The 22,294-nt window shown below is 42.8% G+C and overlaps 1 protein-coding gene across 5 annotated transcripts in view; it reads right to left on the bottom strand.

The window, feature by feature from the left end:
• Positions 1-22,061, bottom strand: part of cacng3b (calcium channel, voltage-dependent, gamma subunit 3b) — a 46,536-nt gene extending 24,475 nt beyond the window's left edge. For all 5 annotated transcript variants that reach the window (XR_013127623.1, XR_013127617.1, XR_013127616.1 and 2 more), the window contains exon 1: positions 20,678-22,061. Coding sequence is in view for 1 of the 5 variants with exons in the window: in XM_076995983.1 (XP_076852098.1) it covers positions 20,678-20,888 (211 nt within the window). In the remaining 4 variants the exon portion in view is untranslated. The remainder of the gene's footprint in view (positions 1-20,677) is intronic.
• Between the last annotated feature and the right edge of the window lie 233 nt (positions 22,062-22,294).

The following is a 22,294-nucleotide window of genomic DNA, read 5'->3' as shown; positions in this document are numbered from 1 at the left end:
CGCTGGATGAGCAGACGATGATTGTGACCAAGGTAACTACTGTCAGCCACCGCTGCAAGCTCCTCCAGCGGGAAGCTGTCAAGATACCATCAGACTGCACGCTAGCAGATACGAGACCAGGAATAAGCACAATACCAACAACCACAGTATAACGAAAACCAACAAACTGATGTATGCCACTGAAGTAGGTATGCTCGAGATCCTAGGATACAGAATACAAACCATAATCCACTCCCATTGTTCCCCTTGGAAACAAAGGCTGGAAATCAATACAACACTGACAGGGCACCAGAAGAGCATCAGGATCAGAGATAGGGCCTGTCTGGAGAAGAGCCCAGTGGGAAGTGTAAGTGAAGTTCTAGTGTATGCTAAACACAGGTACACAGCACTGGTGTTACGACTGCAGACATACACAAAGGAAACAGTGGCCAAAAGATTACAGTTGTAGACAAAATGATTCAACCCTCACTGCAAACTATGGTTAGTAAAATTTTTATACTTTGTGCAATAGTTCTATCAAACACAACTAATATAAGTGGGTTTGTTCAAACTCAACACAAAGTTCCATGTTTAATGTCTATAACTGCCTAAGAATGATTCAAGCCCCTAAGCAGTCCTCATAACAGTACACATCTGCAAAATGGGTGTTGCCTGAAGCACATGTGATGCAGGTAATCAAGCGCTTAATTAGTTAAAGGATACAAGTTGATAGCAGAGGCACAAATATTTCCTAGAAACACAGTTAGAAGCACAGATTGCAAGATCAGAGTTAAAGGAACACTGGCTACATTAGCTGGAGGTACCATAAAGAGGATGCCATCACTGTCTGCCAGCAGGTACCTGAAGATGCAGGTGGTCAAAACCCCTCGATTGACAGCAAAGTAAATCCAGTTAGGTTTGGTGGCAGCGGGCACAGAGGTCTCAATTTGCACAGTAAGATGCATACCAAACGCTGAAGGTTTCCATGCCAGAGCTCCAAGATGTGCATCTGAGACAAATGCACTAGAAAGGTCAGCGCCAATACGTTCAAAACCAAACAAAAAAAGACATAAAAGTTTTGGGATTATGTTCTGGGGTGCAACGAAACAAAACTACAACTCTTCTTTCCAGCCTTTGGATCAGTGGCATGTCTGGAGGAGGTAGAATGAAGTACATGCTGAAAAGAGCTCCATGCCTCCCGTGAAGCACGGCGGTGGCTCGGTGATGCTCTAAGGCTGATTCGTTTGGATTTTCCAAAAGGACAGGTCAGCTCAAGAAAACCTCAAAGTCCATCAAGACTTGGTTTCAGAAGTCCTAGAAGTCCTAGAAGATTCTGTAGACGTTCTCATTGTCATCTGACTTGAACCCCATAAAAAATCTACAGTGGGATTTAAAGAAGACAGTTGCAAATAGGGGTGACCTGCGATAGTCGCTGATTCGACTATAGTCGACTATACCCCCTAGTCGACTATGAACGTCATAGTCGAATGTACCATTCTAACTGCATGGTGGCGCCCAAGGATGCTGCTAAGCATTAGTTGTTACATGAAATGTCTTGTTTTCGTTATATATAGCCTTTTGTGAAATAAAATCATCCTAATTTCTGTTAATAAATCTTTAAAAATGATGTTTGCGCATTAACAATAGGCATCTTCCTTACTACACATTAATAAATCACACCCTGCAGTTGCACAATCCAAACGAGCGGAGCTGAACACGCAACACAATACGCAGCATCTGCCGAGATTATAACGGCTACTAAAAAACTTCAAAAGTATTTTGAAAAAGATAAAGATGAATCAAACAAAGTAAAGTGCAAGTTATGTCATCAACGTCTTTCATTTCGCACGACAACAACCAACATGGCATACCATTTAAAACGCGTAAGGCGAAAAAAAAACTTTTTGTCGTTTCGGTCGTGTCGTCTCGTCGCGGTGCGTCTCGGCAAGTAGGCCTATAAACATTTTTTGATGCTGTTTGCTTTTAAACCCCGTTACTTGAACCTTTCCTTGTACTTTTTTGCTGTTGTGTAGCAATTTTTTTTATATTTTCAGGCAGGCATATTTTATTTAAAATATTTTTGACATTTTGCACAGTGCCTGTCTGACAGTTCGATATGTGCAATGCGCACTGACGGTAATAAAGCCAACCTAGCGTGTTTATTCAATTATCTGAGTGTTTTAGGTTTTTACTTTGAAGAGGAAAAAAGTCCTGAATGAGAACGGGATCCCGTTTAAGGTGCTCTAAATAAAAAAAATAAAAATAAACCCGATTCGACTATTAGTCGACTAAAGGGAAAAGCTGACGAATCAGATTCGACTATGAAAATCCTTAGTTGAATACACCCCTAGTTGCAAAACACAAAAACTGTAAATATAAGTGAACTGGAGGCAATTGCCCATGAGGAATGGCCTAAGAATCCTCAGGAATTCTGCCTGAAGCTGGTGTTTGATAGTCATCAAAAGTGGTTTTATTTGTTGAATTTGGACAATCAACTTGTTATATTAGTTGGGTTGAGCAATATCAATTGTTCTTGTTTGATTTGTTTATTGCAAACAGCTGTTTATTGCAAAGTTCGTAAACTTAATTTACAATGGGAGTTGAATGATTTGGATGCAACTGTAAATATTCTCTTTGCCAACCAACCATCCAAAGTCTACTCCCAGCTGCAGTGCAACAGAGCCATGACTATGGATCTACACTGAGGAGAAACAGGACAGTACTCGGAGAACATATGGGAGAATGAGTCAACACCAGTGGTTAAGAGATCTCAGAACAGAGCACCACAATCTTGTAGAGCAGGAACCATTCAGCATTCCAACAGCAGATGTCCAAGAGCATTGCCAACTAGCAGAACAAATGAACCAGCTGCTAGATACTAGCTCCGCTCTGGACTGGATAACAGAAGCTATGACAATACTGGACATGAAGGACCCCAACTAGGGCCAAGGACCATACAACTACAGACCAACAACCTGCCTGTCCAGATCATGAAAGCTCCCATTAGGAATACCAACCACCAAGTTGAATGAGCATTATAGGCTAATTCATGAGCACTACCTACTGGCAGGTAGACCATATGGGCCTACATAAAAACAACACATGACTCTACACACCTAGATTCTTGAAAGCTGCATAAAAGTCAAGGAAACCACAAAGGCCTCCATGCAGAACTCCATGGAACACTTGAGGACAACACTAGAAGCCAACTCAAAGACAGCTGCACAGGTCACCATAAAGTGTGGTGTATACCAAGGGGATGCTGTGTCCCCACTGCTTTTCTGCATGAGCTGGAATCCTCTCAGCCAGATCACCAGTAAGAGTGAGTATGGGTACAGATTCAGGAGCAGAACAGCTGTCTGCCACCTCCTGAATTTAATAATAAAAAAACTGCCTTATGAATGAAAATATAAGTTTATATCTGCAACTCACATATATTACAATTATGACCATTATTTCTCTCCTTATATAACAACACTTGTGCGCAACATGACTACATCACAAATGCAAACCCCTTCCCCACACGGAAGATCACGTATCGATGTAGGATTCTCCGCTCCCTATGAGTGACTAAGATGAGCTGACCATGAGGTGTTAACTGACCATATGCCTCCAAAGACTTCAGGTGAAAGGTGAACTACAAATGGTCGAACTAATCAAAAAGAATTGTTCAAAATCAACAGGGTTCACTCTTACAAAGAATAACATAGAAATAAATACAGTTTAGAACTATTAAAACAAAAGTAATAGTCATAAAATTCTCCAAAATAAAAGAAAAAAGAAAAAGACTTTACTACTGAACTTCCACTGACTATCTGCATGCTGCTTGTGTGGAAACGATCACAAGCTCAGCACTGATCAGTGGGGAACCGTCAGGGCCCTCTACGCCCTCTCAGAGGGCCTAAAATATTCTTAAATAATTATCCAATTTTATTTTATCTACTTACAGTTTGACAATTGACATCTAAACAATTACAAGAATATAAGCAAATAAATTATTCAATCGTGTCTATTCAATCTGTGTTGGAAGGTGAGGGGTTAAGTGGAAGCCTGTGAGCCTGTGTCTCCCCCTATCAGGACGCCTGCTGTTCGTTTACAGAGGGCCTGGCAGTTATAATTCAGCGCAATACCAGTTTCAAATGACAGCAAAATTGACCAATCATATCTTCTCTCTTAGTGGGCGGGCTTAACTGTATGATAATTTCCGCCCGCTGTGGCGACGCTAGCTGTCGTTAGCACCACCGCTAGCTAGTTTCGATTCATCCCTTTGACGTCCTCGTGCGCGCTGTTTACATATTCCGCTTCCGAGAACCACGGATCTGTGAACCTTTTTTTGTTTGGAAACTTATTTTGCTTAAGACGTTATCTAGTACAGATATTATTGTTTATTGCGTTTTTAAAGCTGTACTGTCGTCTGTTTTTCTTTATTCTTTATTGCAGTTTAGTAAGAAAGGAAACAATTTTTTTCGGGGGGAGGGGGGGGGGGTAGCGGGCCCAGGTTTAAAGGTCACGGTTCGCTACTGGCACTGATAGAAGTAAAATCACATTAGCATTAATCCATAACACAGCAGTTACCAAAAAATGGACATCGCTCACAACCGATATAACCCTGGGAACAGTTATTCAGTGTCTTCCACATGAATGTGTTAAAATTGCATCATGGACTTTTACTTTAAATGCTTCATAGTATAAATGCTCAGGAAGCGTCTACCTTTAACACCACTGAACCTACAGGTCAGGACACCAGACTCCTTGTCCTTCATTTATATTCACTTTCTTTTATTAATGTTTTGATCCTCTAAAGTATGAACCAAACTTGTACTGCACACGCTACTGACCAGGTGCACTTCCATTGTGGGTAACATCAAATACAGCATTTTCAAAACTTTTTTCTTCATTTTGGATAATGTTGTTGTAGTGGAATCATGTAATAGCTTGTGTAGTTTTAGGGCTGTGAGCTTTTAATTGTTCCCACCAATGCAAAACATGGACACCCAGTGGAAGTGGATCCTGCAAGATTCATGGAAGAGGAACAAGAAGACTCTTCTTTGTTCTAGCATCCAGTTGGTGGAATGAACTTCCATTCACTGCTCTAACAACAGTCCCTTGCTCTCTGTAAAAGCTGACTGAAGACTTATCTCTTTGAAAGCAAAACTTAAATTGTACCTAATCAGGCACTGGTAGGAAGACTTGACCTGTCTTATTTAGCAATTATTCTCACATTGTGCTGTTTTCTTCACTGCAGTTCATTCATTGTTTTGTTTTATACTGTAACTCTAGCTTTGTCCCCTGGCACTGGGTTCTGGAAGTGTCCTGCATAAGGGTATTTAAGGGTATACTGTATAAAAAGGTATTTAAGGGTATATAAAAGGGAATTTCTGGCTCTAACCCAGTAGTGCTAAGGATACTGTGAGTGGACAACTAAGAGCTTTTTTATCTTGCTCTGGAGACATGCTTCTGCCAACTCCAAAATGTAAATAATTTTATGTAGTTCTATTACATTACATATGTTTCATGTCAACTAGCACACACTTATTTCAGTGTGTAGATGTTTGTTTAATAACAGAAGGTGTCATGAATAGTGCTAAATAAACAGTAAAGCACTTATGAGAACTCTGAGCGTCAGGACAGACATCAAACTGATACGACTGCCTGGGCACTTCATAAACATTCTTTCAGCAACTTTCAAGTAACTGGTAGCCATGGGAAACAGACTAATGAAAGCCCAAATGCAACATCACAGAGCAATGAGAAATGTGTTATTGAATGTTAACATTATAGTTATGGAGTGTAACCACTGCCATCTTAGGGTTGTAAAATAAAACCAGCATCTGAAGCTACAGATTGAGCATCAGATTTGAATCCTTTTATTCTGTCAGGTGTTGCAGCTCCATCAGCTTCTGAACAGCAGCACTAATGTTTATAATTTTTATATCATGGGCTTTGTCTAAATTCACTTTTTTTCTTTCGTCTTATGTGTTCTTGTCTTTGGTGTGTCAGCTGTTGGTGAATGATGGAGAGCCATTTCTTTCACTGATGGTTGTTTATCCACTGTTGCTTGTACACAGCTCCTAAAGCCATGCATGTGCATACCCAAGCAGTGACTGACATTACAGACACTCCTCCTGGTTCTGATTGGTTGTTTTGAGTCAGGTGTGGTGGGTTTTTGTAAATGCCATTAGGGTAGGTAGATGAGCCAGAAGAGCTTTTTTTTTCACAGATCTTCTGTGTCATGCACTACTGTGGGGACATATCGACAACAGTTTTAGCAAATATGACTATTTATGGCTTACACACTGTAGCATTTATCCCTGTGTGCCTAAAAAGCTAATCTGAACCACTAAATCACAGTGTTTGTTGTTCTTCTTATGCAGTTGATGATTAATAAAAATTGTCCTGTGTTTAGAACTTTTATTTTAAAACTGAATAAAGACAAAGGTTAGTTCTTTCACTTTCATTGTCATTTATATAGGATCTATTTTATGTAATCAATTAACTGAATTGTGTTTACTGCATTTTGCTAACTCGAAGGTTTGTTTTAATAATACAAATTTTAGTTACTGAAACATTCAAAGTTATAACATGATAGATAAATACTTTACTGATTGTACAGTACAACAATTTTTTTTTACTTCAGTCAAAGTTAACTTTGATGCAATTTAGTAGCTTCAGTACATTCATCTTAAACTGTTTTGTTTGTTCAACAAAGCAAACATTTTGTAGGGTAATGGGTTACCTCAAATTTTTAAGTGACCCAGAGTACTCCCTTGATTAATCTCATTTCCTTCTCCAAAGTGTCTCCAAGATGAAGGGCACTAGAATGGTTGAAACGGAATCTGATTTGTTGCTTGACTAGACATGCCTGTAGGTCTGCACTCAATCTGAAAACTAGCTTTAAGGTCATTCTTTTCGAACCCTGATCTGATAGGAGGTCAAATGTGCTTCATGGCACACAACTATTCTCCTTAATGCCATCAGAAAATACTCAGAATACATATTCCCTAAGAGTTCTAGGTGAAGACATTGCATTGTCATTCATTTGAAAATGATGACCCTTCTCTTCTCTGTAACATGACCACTTTAAAACTGGCACAGCCCAAAGCGTCAATTTCTGTAAAATAAAAATACTGACTTGAAAATCCAAAAATGAGTTTGTGGGAAATCAGCTGTTTTAGGAATAATTGTGTGTGCTATAACTGGTGTAACATGAAAGATCAAATACTATTGTTGGATCTCAGCAAACACCCACTCTGCTCCATGGCAATATATTAGAGCTGAAATCTGGGCATAGATGGACCTCTTCTTAGGGGTACCCTGGGTCTCACTAAGATAAAAATATAAAACAAAACATGACCTACTTTATATTTACTGAGCAGTTCTGCTACTGACCTATAAGGAGACTCCCCAAGCATCCCTAAGCAGGCTTTTCTTCCTTGCTGGATGCTAACGTCATATTGGAAATAGCAATTCAGGAATTTAGTAGATGTTGCAAGTCCCTAGCTCTCTAGGTTTGGTGCTAATCCACTGCTTCTGTACCACCTCCTTGCCTCTAGCGAGTCCACTGCACCTATCGTACATTGTTGCATCCTGGATGACTAACTAATGTCAGTAGTACAAAATGTCCAAAATGATATGCTAACGTAGTCCTAAAATCAATTCCTGTAGGTCAACCTGGGAATGGGAGTTCCAGTCACTCCAGCCTTAGGAATCTTCCAGGAGGTGGCCCCGCTCATATCTGAAGTCCTCCCGTTCATAGGACAGGACTGATCTTACCAATAAAGCTTCTAGTTTGTTCAGGAGCAGGAAAACTCTGTAGGCAGCAGTCAACCACATAGAAACATTCTTTGGCACTCATCTGATAGAGGCAAAAGGCTGCACGGCAGAAACTGCTGGTCATCCGAAAGATGGTTAAAGAATAGTGTACTTGTTGCTTCCCACAGGACCTGCAGAAGTGGTTCGTTTCTGTTCAACAGTCGGATGAAGGAACATACCTTTGATGCCCCTGGTGACTGACACACTTCTCTAAATAACTGTAATGCTCGACATAGCGAGGTACTGCATTCTGCTGGGAACAGATGAGTTCAACTCGGTTTTTGGTTATTATTGCTGACCAAGTGTTGAGAAAGGTACCAAGACTCAGTGGATAATGATATTTCAGCAATGTCAGGTTTGACCATGTAGCCAGAGTCCATTCGTTTCTAGATCTTCTCTTGGCAGGCTTGAGCACACTGGGAAACTTTAGCAAGCTGCAACACAGATTTGGCATCACTGATTCTTGTGAAACTCACAGTGGGTGGTGGGTGGCGTACTTGTACACTTCGTTGACTTCTACTCTCTCAGTCTCTGAAAATCACATACCTATCTAATTTTGACTTGGAAACAAGTTTTCACTTTTGTAAGGGAGTGTGTACAGCAATACATAGGAGAAGATGAAACATGGGAGGTGAACCATGATCACTATGGTTCCCAGAGGTGGGAGGTCAACTAGGATCACTATGGTTACCTAGAAGTGAGGTCAACCAGATCTCTATGCTGGTTAACCAGAGCTTAACCAGGTGAGCCACCACAAGGTTTTGGTAGGTAGGACCGGATTACTGATTTAGCAGAGTTAGATTGGGAGTGAGTGAATGCAATAGGGGCAAGAACTAGGATGACAAGACATCCTCTTTTACCTGGACATGTCCTCTTTTTGAGACTTAAAAAAACTAGCAGAATTTCACAAACGTCCAGCCTTTTGTTTTACTAGACCTTACATGTCCCCTTAAAGAGGACAAAAAAACTAATATGGGCAGGAAGAAAAGAACAAAGGATGCCAGGGGAAGGACTGGCTCTCTCAGCTAGTGAGGCAGAAACAACAGGAGAGCAAGTCCCAAAACCTCCACCAATAACTACAAGTGTCTAAGAGTGAGCTGCTTTTAAGGGCTACAGAGCAGGTGTCAGTCATCTGGCCTGATTAGACCCCTAGATCCCTCTGGTGGCCGGCGGTGGTATAGTGCTGAAGCCAAACCTTACAGAAGAAGGTAACAAACAAAAACAATTCTATCTTAATGAGATGAAGAAAGGAAAAGACAACCAGTAACCTAACTCCATAACTAAAACAACCAGGAGGAAAATTTGGAAAAATAAACATTACCTTTTCTTCCCACTGAGAGATTTAAGGATTTCACACCATCCAATTAACAGTCACAAGAGTTATAATCAAAGTATCCACAAAAACTCCAGTAAAACCAGTATTGCTTTAAGAGTACCTCCTTCTATCACAGAACCAGGAACACATGCCTTGTTGGAACCAAAGCACAGTCCCCACCAATCAGCAGAGTGGGCTTAGCTTGGCTACTGGAAAGCAAAGGTAATGCTCTTTTCTGATATGCCAATAACTAAGTGTGTGGTAGTAGGCATACATTCCAAAACCAAATCTATCTGCCATGAAATTTTTGTCTCAGGAAAGAATTGTCTATGTGGCAAATGAGTGTGTTTGAGTGGCCGCAGAAATGCTGAATGACACTGTAGAGCCATAGAATACCTCCATGTCTTAGCATATCACATGTGATATCAAATCTTCTGATGTACCCTATAATTGCATATGTGGAGAGTAATATGCTTCCCTCAGAACCACAATCCAGAAACTTTGGAATATATTGTTTCTCTAATGAAGGTTAACCTTAACAACTGTCAGAAGTACTTTGGTATAGCTGTACGTTTGGAATAGATAGAATGTTTATATGGGTAAATTCAGGAAAGTAGTAGTATGTAGATGTAGTGATTGTAGATTTCAGCTTTAGGTCATCTTCCCTTGTGAGAATGGCCCACGGGATCTAACTTCAATGAATCAGCAAAGTCTATTAGACAGCCTATCCCTGCTGTGATTGTTCTTTTAGCTGCTTCCTCTTAAACCATGGGTTAAAGCAAGAAATTTTCATTTGACTGAAAATTTTTCCTGGCAAAAGACAATGCTAGCAATTACTGAAAATGTGGTGTAGTTGGGACACGACCTCTTTTGCCTAATTCTACACAATAAACACATTTATAAAGTATATTTATCTAAACAGCCTGTGTAAGGAGAGAAGAGAGAATCTATGAAGCGACAAAATGCAACACCTGAGCAATAAATGTACATAAATCTGGGGGTCCTCTTCAGAAAACTATTTAAAGATCAAGTCAAATTTAGTGAATCCTGGTGAGTTTTAAAAGGTATGAAGCTCTCTTGTTTTTATCAAATTCACTATTCACAAAAACATAAGCCGTAAGATTACCTGCTTTAAGTAGGTATGTTACAAAAAAATTACACTGGATAGAGCTTTTAAATACAAACAGAACAAAACCATCCATGTTAAGCCTGGTTTAAGCCATTATATTTGACGCGGCGCGTGCGGGCGGCGCGGGCGCCGAAAATGACGTAATCGCGCTGGCTCCACCCGTGCGCGAGAGCCTCGCGTGCTGGTGATTCGCAAGGTCGTGCACCTCTCGAATTTTGTAACTTCGCACGCGCCGCGCCTCAGCACAATGAACAAAGTCATGTTTGCAGGGTTCATACACCTTTATAAGGTGGAATTAAAGCACTTGCACGTCACTTTCAAGGTCCATTTCAACACGTTTTCAATGTTACATTTAATTAAGTTAAATATTTATACATATACTCGAAATGATTCGAAATAATTCGCTTTTTATCACATTTTTTAATGGTTGTTTATTTTCAAAACACCCAATCTTAATGTCTTCACGTTCTCTCATGTTTCCTGGAATTACAAGAGGCTCGTATTTGTTAACGTAATGCAAGAAAACTGTTCAGTCAGACAGATATTTGTTGTAAAACGAGTTACAATTTCAACATTTTAAAGTACTTTAGCCTAAATTCCAGCACTTTTCAAACCTGGAACACATAGCAACATTAAAATTCTCCTGTTTTTGAGCGGTGTTTCTTTATACTACCACATATCGTTTCGGACAAGACTGCAAAAAGAATGTGACGCGTCAACTAGCCTCCGCCGTTCGCGCAAGTTTGCACGAGGTGTACAGAGTCGCGCGCTACGGTCACGTCAGGCAGGAGGGAGGTCACTTTTCTACATAATGTCCGTAAATCTGAAGGCGGAATGACCCGCAAGTCAATCAAATGACACCGCCGTCATCCATCCAGCGCTGATGAGCGCCAGTGAGAATCATATTTCGGCCACAAAAGATAGCACGCACGCGCGTGTGGTTTATTATGATTTGACGGATTTTTTCCCCAAAAAAATCAAATGACGGAAATCCGTCGTAGTGACGGAGAACTTTAACCCATGTCTTAAACATCTCCTGTTGGACAGGCAGTCTCACGAGAAGACATTTTCCATTTTCCATGCACATTTTCCTCACATCCCTCTTCTCTAAGGGACTTCATCATACCAACAAGGCACTGAACATGAAAGCATAATTCATTGAGCTATTTATCATCACCAGTACGAATGAGAGAGGTTCTCCAATATCTCTAATTCCCTCAACACACTGAGACAGACCCAGTCAATTCACTAATCTAAAGCTTTCAAAGAATTGCTACAGGGTGCACTTGATTCTGCTTTGACTGCTACAAAACAAAAGGAACATTTAGATAAGGAGGATGGCATAGGTATTAAGACTAACTAGGATACTGACTAGCAGTAGGCTATAGTAAAAGCTATCAGAATACTAAGCAGTAAGAGCTAGCAGTATACCAAGAGCTAGCAGTATAGTAAGAGCTAACAGTATACCAGGGTTGCCAACTTTTGAAGATCACTTGGGGTGTGATTTGACACAAATTAAGTGTTATATCGCGATCTAAAGATAGCAGTATACTAAGAGCTAAGTAGCATATGCTAGCAGTATACTAAGAGCTAAGTGAAGCTCAATGATTCGCAAAATCTTGAGTGTCAAAGTAAGGAAAGGTAAGCCTTTATTCCTCAAAGTGGTAACATGGTTGCTTTTTGATAAACCTTAAGCTTGTATGTGGGAAGGAAGTGTATACTATGCCATGTAGGTAGCATGTGTTCCCTTGATATTGATCAGTCAGCGTTGGGTGATGAAGAGCATTCATTCTCAGTGCTCAGTGCAAAAGTTTAAGTTTATCACAGAGGTGTCAATTCCAGGTTCAGAAAGTAAAAGTCCTCACCAGGATTTTGCTAAAGCTTGCTAGATTTTCTAATTAGTGCAATCCAGGTAAAATTAGTGGAATCAACACAATCCAGGAAGCCTGAGCAAAATCCTGGTGAGGACTAACTTTCTGAACCTGGAATTGACACCTCTGTTTATCAACTTAACCGAGTGGCTTAAAAACACAGAGTGTTGCGGAGGGTAAAAGATCGTGCTTCCGTTGCAGTGTGCATTACATAGACAAGCACGTACTGAGAAATAGAGAATTTGAAGAGACATGGTGTGAACACCCCTGCAGGGTTCTTTGACACAGCTTTATGAAAGGCAGGCCGCAGCACAAGCTCTGAAAAAGCGAAATTTGATGAATATGTTTAATGGACTTCCCACATGTATCCTGCGGGAAAGATATCTGCTCTGAGTAAAGTCAGAATCAACATCCCTAAATTTCATCCAAATAATAACCTTAGGACACACGAGTCTCATCTGTAAAGATGAGACTAATAACAACAATCACGTAGGCTACGTAACTACCTTAGCAATGTAATTTCCATAAAATTATGTGCAGGGCACATCTGAAACATGCAAAAGTATTAAACGTCATATACTGTCTTTTTGTCCTCAAAAACATGCTTAGGCAGATGGATAGACAAGCGGACGGACAGACAGATAAATACTGTAATGTTATAAATAGTGCTGAAATACCCATGGCAATAACACATACTAATAAAAATATACAGAGATACAGATGCTATATGTTTAGTGACATCCCCTCATATCACTATGGTCCATTAACAGTAAATCCCCTTCTAGCTGGTTAGCTTATGTTATTCAGCTTCATCATCACAATGTCCAGGGTTCTGGTAGCTTTTCTGGTACACACACACACACACACACAGCAGCAGCTCAAAATCCCACATCCCTAGTTTACCTCAAGAGTAACACTTAAAAACAACAAGACTCCTCCAGGCAGGTTGTCTCTTACTGGCACACTGCACTACAATACACACACAGAAACACACAGACACACACACACACACACACACACACACACACACACACACACACCTCAATACTAACTAGCCTAGATATCTCTAATACAGCTACATTTATACTAGTGCAGCCAATCTCAAGTCTCCCCAATGTGAAACACTTATTTGTGTGTGTGTGTGTGTGTGTGTGTGTGTGTGTGTGCAGGCCCGTTGACAGTCTTGCTGGGGCCCGGGACAAGAAAGATTCATGTACCCCCCCCCCCCCCGCGCGAGGGTTCGCGCGAAAATGACGTAATCGCAGTGGCTCCGCCCGTGCGCGAAGGCCTCGCGCGCTGTCGTTTCGCGAGGTCGTACACCTCTCGAATTTTGTAACTTCGCGCGCGCCGCGCTTCAGCGCAATGAACAAAGTCATGTTTGTAGGGTTCATATACCTTTATAAGGTGGAATTAAAGCACGTGTACGTCACTTTAAAGGTCCATTTCAATATTTTCCAGCACGTTAAACTTAATTAAGTTAAATATTTATACATATACTCGAAATGATTCGAAATAATTCGCTTTTTATCACATTATTTAATGGTTGTTTATTTTCAAAACGCCCAATCTTAACGTCTTCACGAGAACTGTTCAGTCAGACAGCTATTTGTTGTGAAACGAAGTAGTTACAATTTCAAGCATTTTCAAGTACTTTACCCTAAATTCCAGCACTTTTCAAACCTGGAACACAATGCAACTTTAAAATTCGTCAGGTAAATGTTTTTCCTTTCTTTTCTGCGCTCCAGATTTCTGTATTTACTTTAACTATCCACCACTGTATTTCCCGCTGTTGGGCCAATACCGGCCGGCTACAGTCGGTGCTGGATCAAACCATTTTCCAGTGGGAGGCGGGGGTGTATGCACTTAATGGAAAATATGCAGATAGGTAAAAAACATATATATTTGAGCCATTGAGCTTATTATGAGTACATAATTTTATATTAATGAAAGATTTCAAGATTAAAAAATTATAGACTTTAAATAAAAAATAAATTGCTGGGCTCTTTGATGGGCCCCCCTGGCCCTAGGGCCCGGGACAACAGACCCGGTTGTCCCCCCCTGTCGCCGGGGCTGTGTGTGTGTGTCTGAACCCCAAAACCAAGGGAAGATTGGAGAGTTGTTGGGCAAGCTGCATAAGTGTAATTTACACTGGGCATGCTGGAGACACTGAGATCTGTGGGATCACTGGGAACACTGGGAATGTGTTCCAGCACTTTCTGGAATAGCTGATTTTTCCCACCACCTTTTGGAATTGTACTCTGCAAATAATAGTGTTTCCTCTTGTGGTTTTTGCTAATAGTATTAAATGACTAAGGCAATTGCTTGCTTGTTTTCGTCAGTAAAACAAAATATTGTATATTTTGATCATAATGACAATCAAAAATGTTTTATCTTATATTTAATGTTGCATGATCTCAAGATAAATGCAACACAATTTGACATTTGGTGAAACAAAAGGAATAATTTTTAATCACAATAAATAGCAAACAACTGTATTACAAATACATTGTAGCCCATAATTCTGCTCCTTCTTGCCCTGTCCAGTGCTGATGGGAAATGCTCCCATAACCCCTTTCATGGAGCCCCACAGTCCCGCTGCTGATTTCTTTTCAGCGAGCGCTTGAGTTCTTAAAGGGAACACGAGTGTGCAGAGCAGCTGAGCTCTCCTGGTCCAAATCTTTGTCTCCAGCACTTCCCAAAGCAACATTACACCTTGGGGGGGAATAATTAGCCTCACAATAGCCACCTCAGCCAGGGGCAGGAGCAGAGGCTGGGGGCAGGGGCAAGTGCAGGGGCCAGGGGCAGAATCCCGGGCAGCTGGCAGGGCAGTAGTGGCTCAGTAAGGACTGTGCCCATCTGCTACACCCAGTGGCTCAGACCACCACGTCAGCACCATGTATGCAGAGAGGGAGCAGCAGTGTTCTGCATGGCCCCCAGTTTGCAAAGACTCCTGCAAGCAGCAGAGCAAACAGCACTGACTCTGCTGGCTATAGTGCTGCATCCACTTCAGTGCTGCACACTACCCACGCTCAACTCCACCCGTGCAACTCCACCCGCGTCCGCCACACACACGCTCTGTAATGTGGAACAAAAACCCGGAGCTGGAAGAAGTAGAATAAGTTTAGCACACACTGGTTTGTCACAGGCTTGTCACTGTTCTAAAGTCTTCGTGTCTGAGCATGCTCAGTGGAATACCCCCTCCTCATCCAACGCCCCCATAATACAAGCAAAAACATACTGTGGCAACTGAAGTCAACCTGCTGAATGAAAGTGCTGAATTCTGTCTAACTGTTAAAGCTTATAAAAAGAGCTTTCTACAAAGCTCCATTCATTATTAATTTCTTCTTCTCATTTAAAATTGCAACAGAAAAACCCTCTCTGCTGGCTTATAGATAAAAACTGTATTTCCATGATGTTGTACAAAAAACTGACAAGCTTCTTCCATTACTGTAGCCGTAAGGAAAACTCTGTCACTCTGTTGCAAGGAGGCTGTCCTCTCTGAACACACACACACACACACACACACACACACACACACACACACACACACACACACACACCTGTGAAAGTGTGTGCAGCAACCAAGGGTGAGCAGCACTGATGCTAATCAGGACGACTGTGTTTGTGTGTGGGTATGTGTGTGAGCATATATAACTGTGTTTGTGTGTATGTGGGTGTGTGTGTGTATGACTGTGTCCATGTCTGTATGACAAGGAGGAGGTAGGATTCTCATGACTGTGTATGTGTATATTTCCCTGCATGCATGATGTTTGTGTGTGCGTGTGTGTGTGTGTGAGAGAGAGAGAGAGAAAGTGTGTGTGTATGCATGGGTGTGTGTGTGTTTGTGTGTGCATGCATGTGTGTAATGTTCATGCATTTCATTTGTTCCTCATAAGCCTTTGCGTGGAAGAGGATGAAGGATGAAGGACAGAGCTGAGAGGGTCTTTCTACCCCGCCCTCGACTATCATCCTCTCTCTCCCTCACTCTCTCTCCTTCACTCTCTCTTTCTCAATCCCCCACTCCCAGGCGGGAGCGGCTGGTTTCCATGGAGACATGTGTGTCTGATGAGAGTGCATGAGACAAGCTGTGGTCGGGTGCTCACCCGGAGGGAAGATTCCCTCTTCATTGCTCTTCGTCTCTCATCATCGCTGTGTGCTCTGCCTACCACTCTCCTTCAGTCCAGCATTTCCCCCGAGCAGGACCCTCTCCTAACACCTACCCCTCCCCTGAGACCCACCTACACAGCGCAGCCCCTCCCCTGTGACCTGCCTACACAGTGCAGCCTCTCTCTCGAAACCCACCTTCACAGCGCAGCCCCTCCCCCGAAACCCACCTACACATTGCAAGCCCCCTTGAGACCCATCTACACAGCGCAGCCCCTCCCCCGAAAACCTTCTACACAGCACAGTCCCTCCCCCAAAACCCATCTACACAGCACAGCCCCTCCCCTGACACCCGCCTACACGGCACAGCTCCTCCCCCGAGACCCGCCTACACGGCACAGCCCCTTCCCCGAGACCCGCCTACACAGCACAGCCCCTCCCCTGACACCCTCCTACACAGCACAGCCCCTTCCCCGACACCTGCCTACACAGTGCAGCTCCTCCCCAGAGACCTGCCCATACAGGCCTGCACCTCTATCTCAAGAGCCACCTACACTGGGGAAACCCACTACACTAAACTACACTTCATCCGCCTTTACTCACCCACCTTACTTCATCCGGAGAAACACAACCAAAGCTCCAGTCCAGGTGAACTAAACAGTGATGAAATGCATGATGCTGCTCCGCTTGGGATGACAGAGGAGGCTGTGTGGAGCAGGGGAGATGTCACATGACACATGGCTTCACCCTCCAGTTCACTGCCATCACTCATCACAGTTGGAACGCTGATATAAGGCGTGATTGCATTTCACCAGTGTAAGTGGCCACAGGCACTAAGCTTATTATGGAAAGCTGAGGACCTTGATAAGCAGCCTGGAGTTTTTTCAGGCCTCCTGCAGACATTCCTTCATTTACACCCACCTACCACAGCCAGTCACAGACAACACATGCACAGCCAGCCACAGCACACACACAACCACAGACAGCACACCCATAACCACAGACAGCACATGCACAACCATAGACAGCACACCCATAACCACAGACAGCACATGCACAGCCAGCCACAGCACTCACAACCACAGACAGCACACCCATAACCACAGACAGCACATGCACAACCAGCCACAGCTCATGCACAACCACAGACAGCACATGCACAACCACAGCCATCATACGCAAAGCCAGCCACAGCACACACACAACCACAGACAGCACATACACAGCCACAGACAACACACGCACAGCCAGCCACAGCACACGCACAACCACAGACAGCACACACACTACCTCAGACAGCACGTGCACAATCACAGACAGCACATGCACACAACCACTGAGACACATAAAAACTCTGAGCACACACACAACCACCTACAGCACATACATATCCTCCTACATCTCAGGCAACCACCTACATCACACATACAGCCACCAACAGCCTCACAGACACACACAGTACTCACAATGACCCAGAGCAAACATTCAACTACACAAAGCCATCCACAACACACCCATAGCACACATAGCCTCAATTACCCATGCCCATCTCGACAGTGTACAATCACACTCACAGCGTTAGAGTAGAGCGCACCTGCTCAGATTAACACACACAGCGTTAGAGTACAGCATGCTTGCTCAGATTAACACTCACAGCATTAGAGTAAAGCATGCCTGCTCCGATTAACACACACAGCTGCTTCACATGACACAGGCATGAAGAGCACTGTGGCATTTTTGAACACACACACACACACACATGCATACACACATGCATACACACACACACACACAAATACACACAGTTACTTACCTTACTGCAGTCACACACACACACACACACACACACCACTTTCCAGTATGTACACTGTGCTTTGCTATGTTAAATAGGCAATTTATGCTCTATGCATTTCTCCATGAACAGGAAGCTCAGAGCAGGAGGGGGTTTCTGTGGATTACATCAGGCTTCTCCTGTGCCTTTTCCCCAAGTGTTTTAAAATAAGTAAAACATCTACAGGTTTCCCCATAATTAGATCCTTTGTGGTCACAGTCCTCACACTGCCTCTGGGCCAGTCTCAGTATGGCCTCTGAAGTCTAAAGTGTTATTTTAATAGTTAGGCTCATTTTCCATCATGTCCTCAGAAAAGGCCGACAGTGACCCAGCAACCAGCAGGTTGCTGCTACTGCTGCTGTTCGTGTCAGAAAGCAGAGCTCTCCTGGATCTTACAGTGATGCCAGACAGGTTCACTAACATACTTACAAGCTACAGAGCAGCACACACTCACCCAAAACCAACATCAGACACCAATATGCATTCCTCTCAACAGTAAAATAAGAATTCCTCCCATGTAACAACCTACTGGGGGTCATTGTTCTTTTCATAAGATTCAGTTGAATTATACAGTTCTGTCCTTAACTTGGTGTGAGGAAATAGACATAGGGGTATGTGATTTGATTCAGTGTGAAGTGAGGGGTATGGGCTTTGATTCAGTGTGAAGAGAGGGGTATGGGATTTGACTCAGTGTGAAGTGAGGGGTATGGGATTTGACTCAGTGTGAAGTGAGGGGTATGGGATTTGACTCAGTGTGAAGTGAGGGGTATGGGATTTGACTCAGTGTGAAGTGAGGGGTATGGGATTTGACTCAGTGTGAAGTGAGGGGTATGGGTTTTTACTCAGTGTGAAGAGAGGGGTATTGGTTTTAATTCAGTGTGAAGTGAGAGGCATATGGGTTTTGACAGTGTGAGGGGGGGGGTATGGGTTTTGATTCAGTGCAAGGGGACAAAAGATATTTTGGTTAGAGGAGAATCAAAATCAGAGTCAGAATCATAGAGAGAACAGATTTTGACTCAGTCAGACAAGAGCAGTGGGTTTTGACTGGGTATGAGGAGCTTTCACTGACATAGGTATGACAGACAACCACTGACAGGACCATCCGTTCCCAGACAATAAACAAGTGCTTGACCCTGCGTGGGAATTAAATCGGACATGCAGGAGGAAACGTGGGGGTCAGAGGGTCATTTGCATCACCTACATGAATGCTAACACACAACAACAACATGTCCTCATACAGAATGAAGCCTAACACATCAGCCATTGCACACGTGACCAACTCCACACGTGTGACCTGTTACATGCGTATGCACCCATCCCATCCCTTGTGAATCTGGTCAGTTTATGCATCATGCCCATGCTGGAATCCTCTGGACAGGACTCACAGGAGATGTGCAGACATTAATAGGTACATTAATGGACTAACCTCAACCGTAAATCTACTAGATTTATTCAGTTTTAGAATAAGGCAGAAAGCAGTATCTTTTTATAATTTTGCACATTTGAGCTGCAAAAGTAATGTGTGATGGAATTCTGTGAATAGCTGTTGTGTAATATGAAGATTTTTTAAGTAACTTTTCTTAAGCTTCCTTTACTTAGGTCACAAGGTCACCAGGCAGGCTTGCCTAGGTCACAAGGTCACTAGCTGCCTCTGCTCACACTGGACAGTGTGGCACCGTGCAGCCTGTTCTCGCAGTACTCCACCCTAAGCGCCACGCCCCACCCCCCACAGCCAGGTGGAGCTGCACTCTGGGGTCTTGCCCCATGCCCCAACATCCAGAGGCACTGACTGACTGACAAGAACTGAAGTAAACCCCCTCACTCCTTGGTGTAAGACACAGTAGACTTTGATCTTCCGTTCTCCTCTAACACTCTCTACAGGACACAGATCAAACTCTTCACGTACGTAGCTTAACACCCCGACACACACCTCAGATTGCACTACCTGCACCATCAGGAGAGTGAGGAAGTTCTTCCAAAGTTCTTCTGTCTTTTAATGGACTTCTGTGCAGATTTGTGTCAAATGGGACTGAAGGACCCTCTGTACTGAGGGGGAAGCCCCTCACCTATGAGGAACGTTTCCATCTGCTGTTCACCTGCAGCTGGACTGAGGGCTGATGCATTAAATCAAGTATTTTGATTCTTATTTTTATTCTGCATAAAATATTATATATATATATATATATATATATATATATATATATATATATATATATATATACAGTGTAAGATATTAAAATGAGATATTGATTATGAGATATTACTATGAGGATTTTAATTATGTTAAAATTCTGAGATTTTAAATATTATGTCCAAGACGTGGTGAAGATTGCTGTAACAGTAATTTGTTGAAAGGATATAGAATCTAGAGGTTAAATGGACTGTGTAGATCTCTAACATCTGAGATTATTCTCCTGAAAACTAAACGGCACGAGTTTGGAGTCATGGCCGTGACACATCAACCACAGGCACATCCCCTCCAGCGCGCCTAAAAGGAGGATTTCGTACGGCCCTCACTGATGGAGAAAACGTATTAAAGTGAATGACTTGCGCGTGTCACCGTAATACCACGGCTACGGCGGTCAACAGTATAAGACAGTTCATCATCACGGGCTCGTGTGGTGCAAGCTCCTTACCTTCCAGACAGCAGGTCCTCCATAGACCCGAATGCGTCATCACTTCCTCGTTCTTCCTGCTGGTCTCGTTTTCGTTATTAGTTTTGACCCGGCACACTCCTCTAGAGTACAGCCAGTAGTCTGTTCCTACCGCGATAGTCATCAGACTGAACGCAGCGAATGCCCCCACGGTGGTGATCATCATCTGAACGCCTCGGTCACACAGAAGCATCTTCCTTCATTTCAGGTACGAGGGCGCTCGCGCGGGTTTCCTAGCCTGCCTGGTGTGCGGACTCCTGGCTCCGGGCGACTTCAGAAGCACAGACCATTATTGTGGTGATTTCCGCGGTGTGCAGGCAGTCGCGCTCGCTTTGACTGTTTCCCAACTTCTTCAGTGAGCTCAGGGAAAGCTCGGCGGCCGTTTGTCACTTACAGTCCAAAGGCTTAAACCGTCTCCATTTCTCAGGGCGCGTGGAAGACAGCCAGGCACGAGAGACCGCTATTTGTTTTGATCTTTTCCGTTGAAGAAAACTGTCAGTATAAAACGACTTGGCATCAGCGTTACATTAACGTTAGAACGGCTAGACATTACATTACAACAGTTGAAAATAGCGAAACTACGTTGATATTTTACATACACACTCACACACACAAAAAAAAAAAACATTTGTTGATTTCCCACAAATTCCGGCAAAGCAGAGTTTATTATCTATAAATAAGTCAAAATTGTTTTTCACTCATTAATCCATCAGAACATATTTTAACCGACGAAAGAATCCGTTTTTCATCCAGAGTACAAGAGAAATACAAAAAATATCCGACTTGGTGACCAGCTTGTTTTCACCCGATTACATACTCTCCTAAATTCCCGTCCAGACCCAACGACTTAGATGTCGAAAAATATTTGATCACTAGAAGCAGCAATCTGATGAAGGCATCTATTAAAAAGTGATATTTAAATGAACATAATCACAGTACTTGTAATTGCTGTGCTAAAAACGACAGAGTTACTGTCAGCCTTGATGCTGGTCCCCGCAAATGTGGTTTAGAGATGACGGCTCCCACGTTCCTTCACTATCCGTCGGTAACGACGCCCACAGCCAGACCGGCGGGAGCCCCAACGCTGCACATGTAGCGCGCCGTTTGCTCTCCGTGCTTCGTAATATTGGACTTTCTCTCGGGCGGCTCTCTCGACAATGCGCCCCTGCCCCCTGGCTCAAACAATGTGCTACTTAGGCCTTCATATGCAAAGATATTGGCAAGCGATGCATGAATAATCGGACCCTGGAGAACATAAACGCATTTAAAGAGCCACGAACATTTAAAATGATTTCCTGCGCGAAGACTCCCACACAGACATTCCTGCGGAGTTTTACAGTCTAGCACAGAGGCCGTAGAGATAGTTACAATTAAGTTGATGATCGTAAAACATGCTCTATTAGGAATGAGTAATTTTACTTGCAAATCATGAATTGTATGTGTTTTTATGCAAAGAGTGCAGTGCCCTGGGCATCAAGGAGAGTAAGGGTAAAATATCCAGTTTCTATCTGCACCGAGACTCATAAAACAAATCAATACGTAGTGTCACATTTTCCACACGATAATAATTTCCTTATTGATTCCTACAACAACACGAAG

The sequence above is a fragment of the Brachyhypopomus gauderio genome, chromosome 2, assembly GCF_052324685.1.
Source record: "Brachyhypopomus gauderio isolate BG-103 chromosome 2, BGAUD_0.2, whole genome shotgun sequence".
NCBI classification, from domain to species: domain Eukaryota; kingdom Metazoa; phylum Chordata; class Actinopteri; order Gymnotiformes; family Hypopomidae; genus Brachyhypopomus; species Brachyhypopomus gauderio.
The sequence above is the reverse complement of the archived record's forward strand: the minus strand, read 5'-3'. Positions and strand labels throughout refer to the sequence as shown.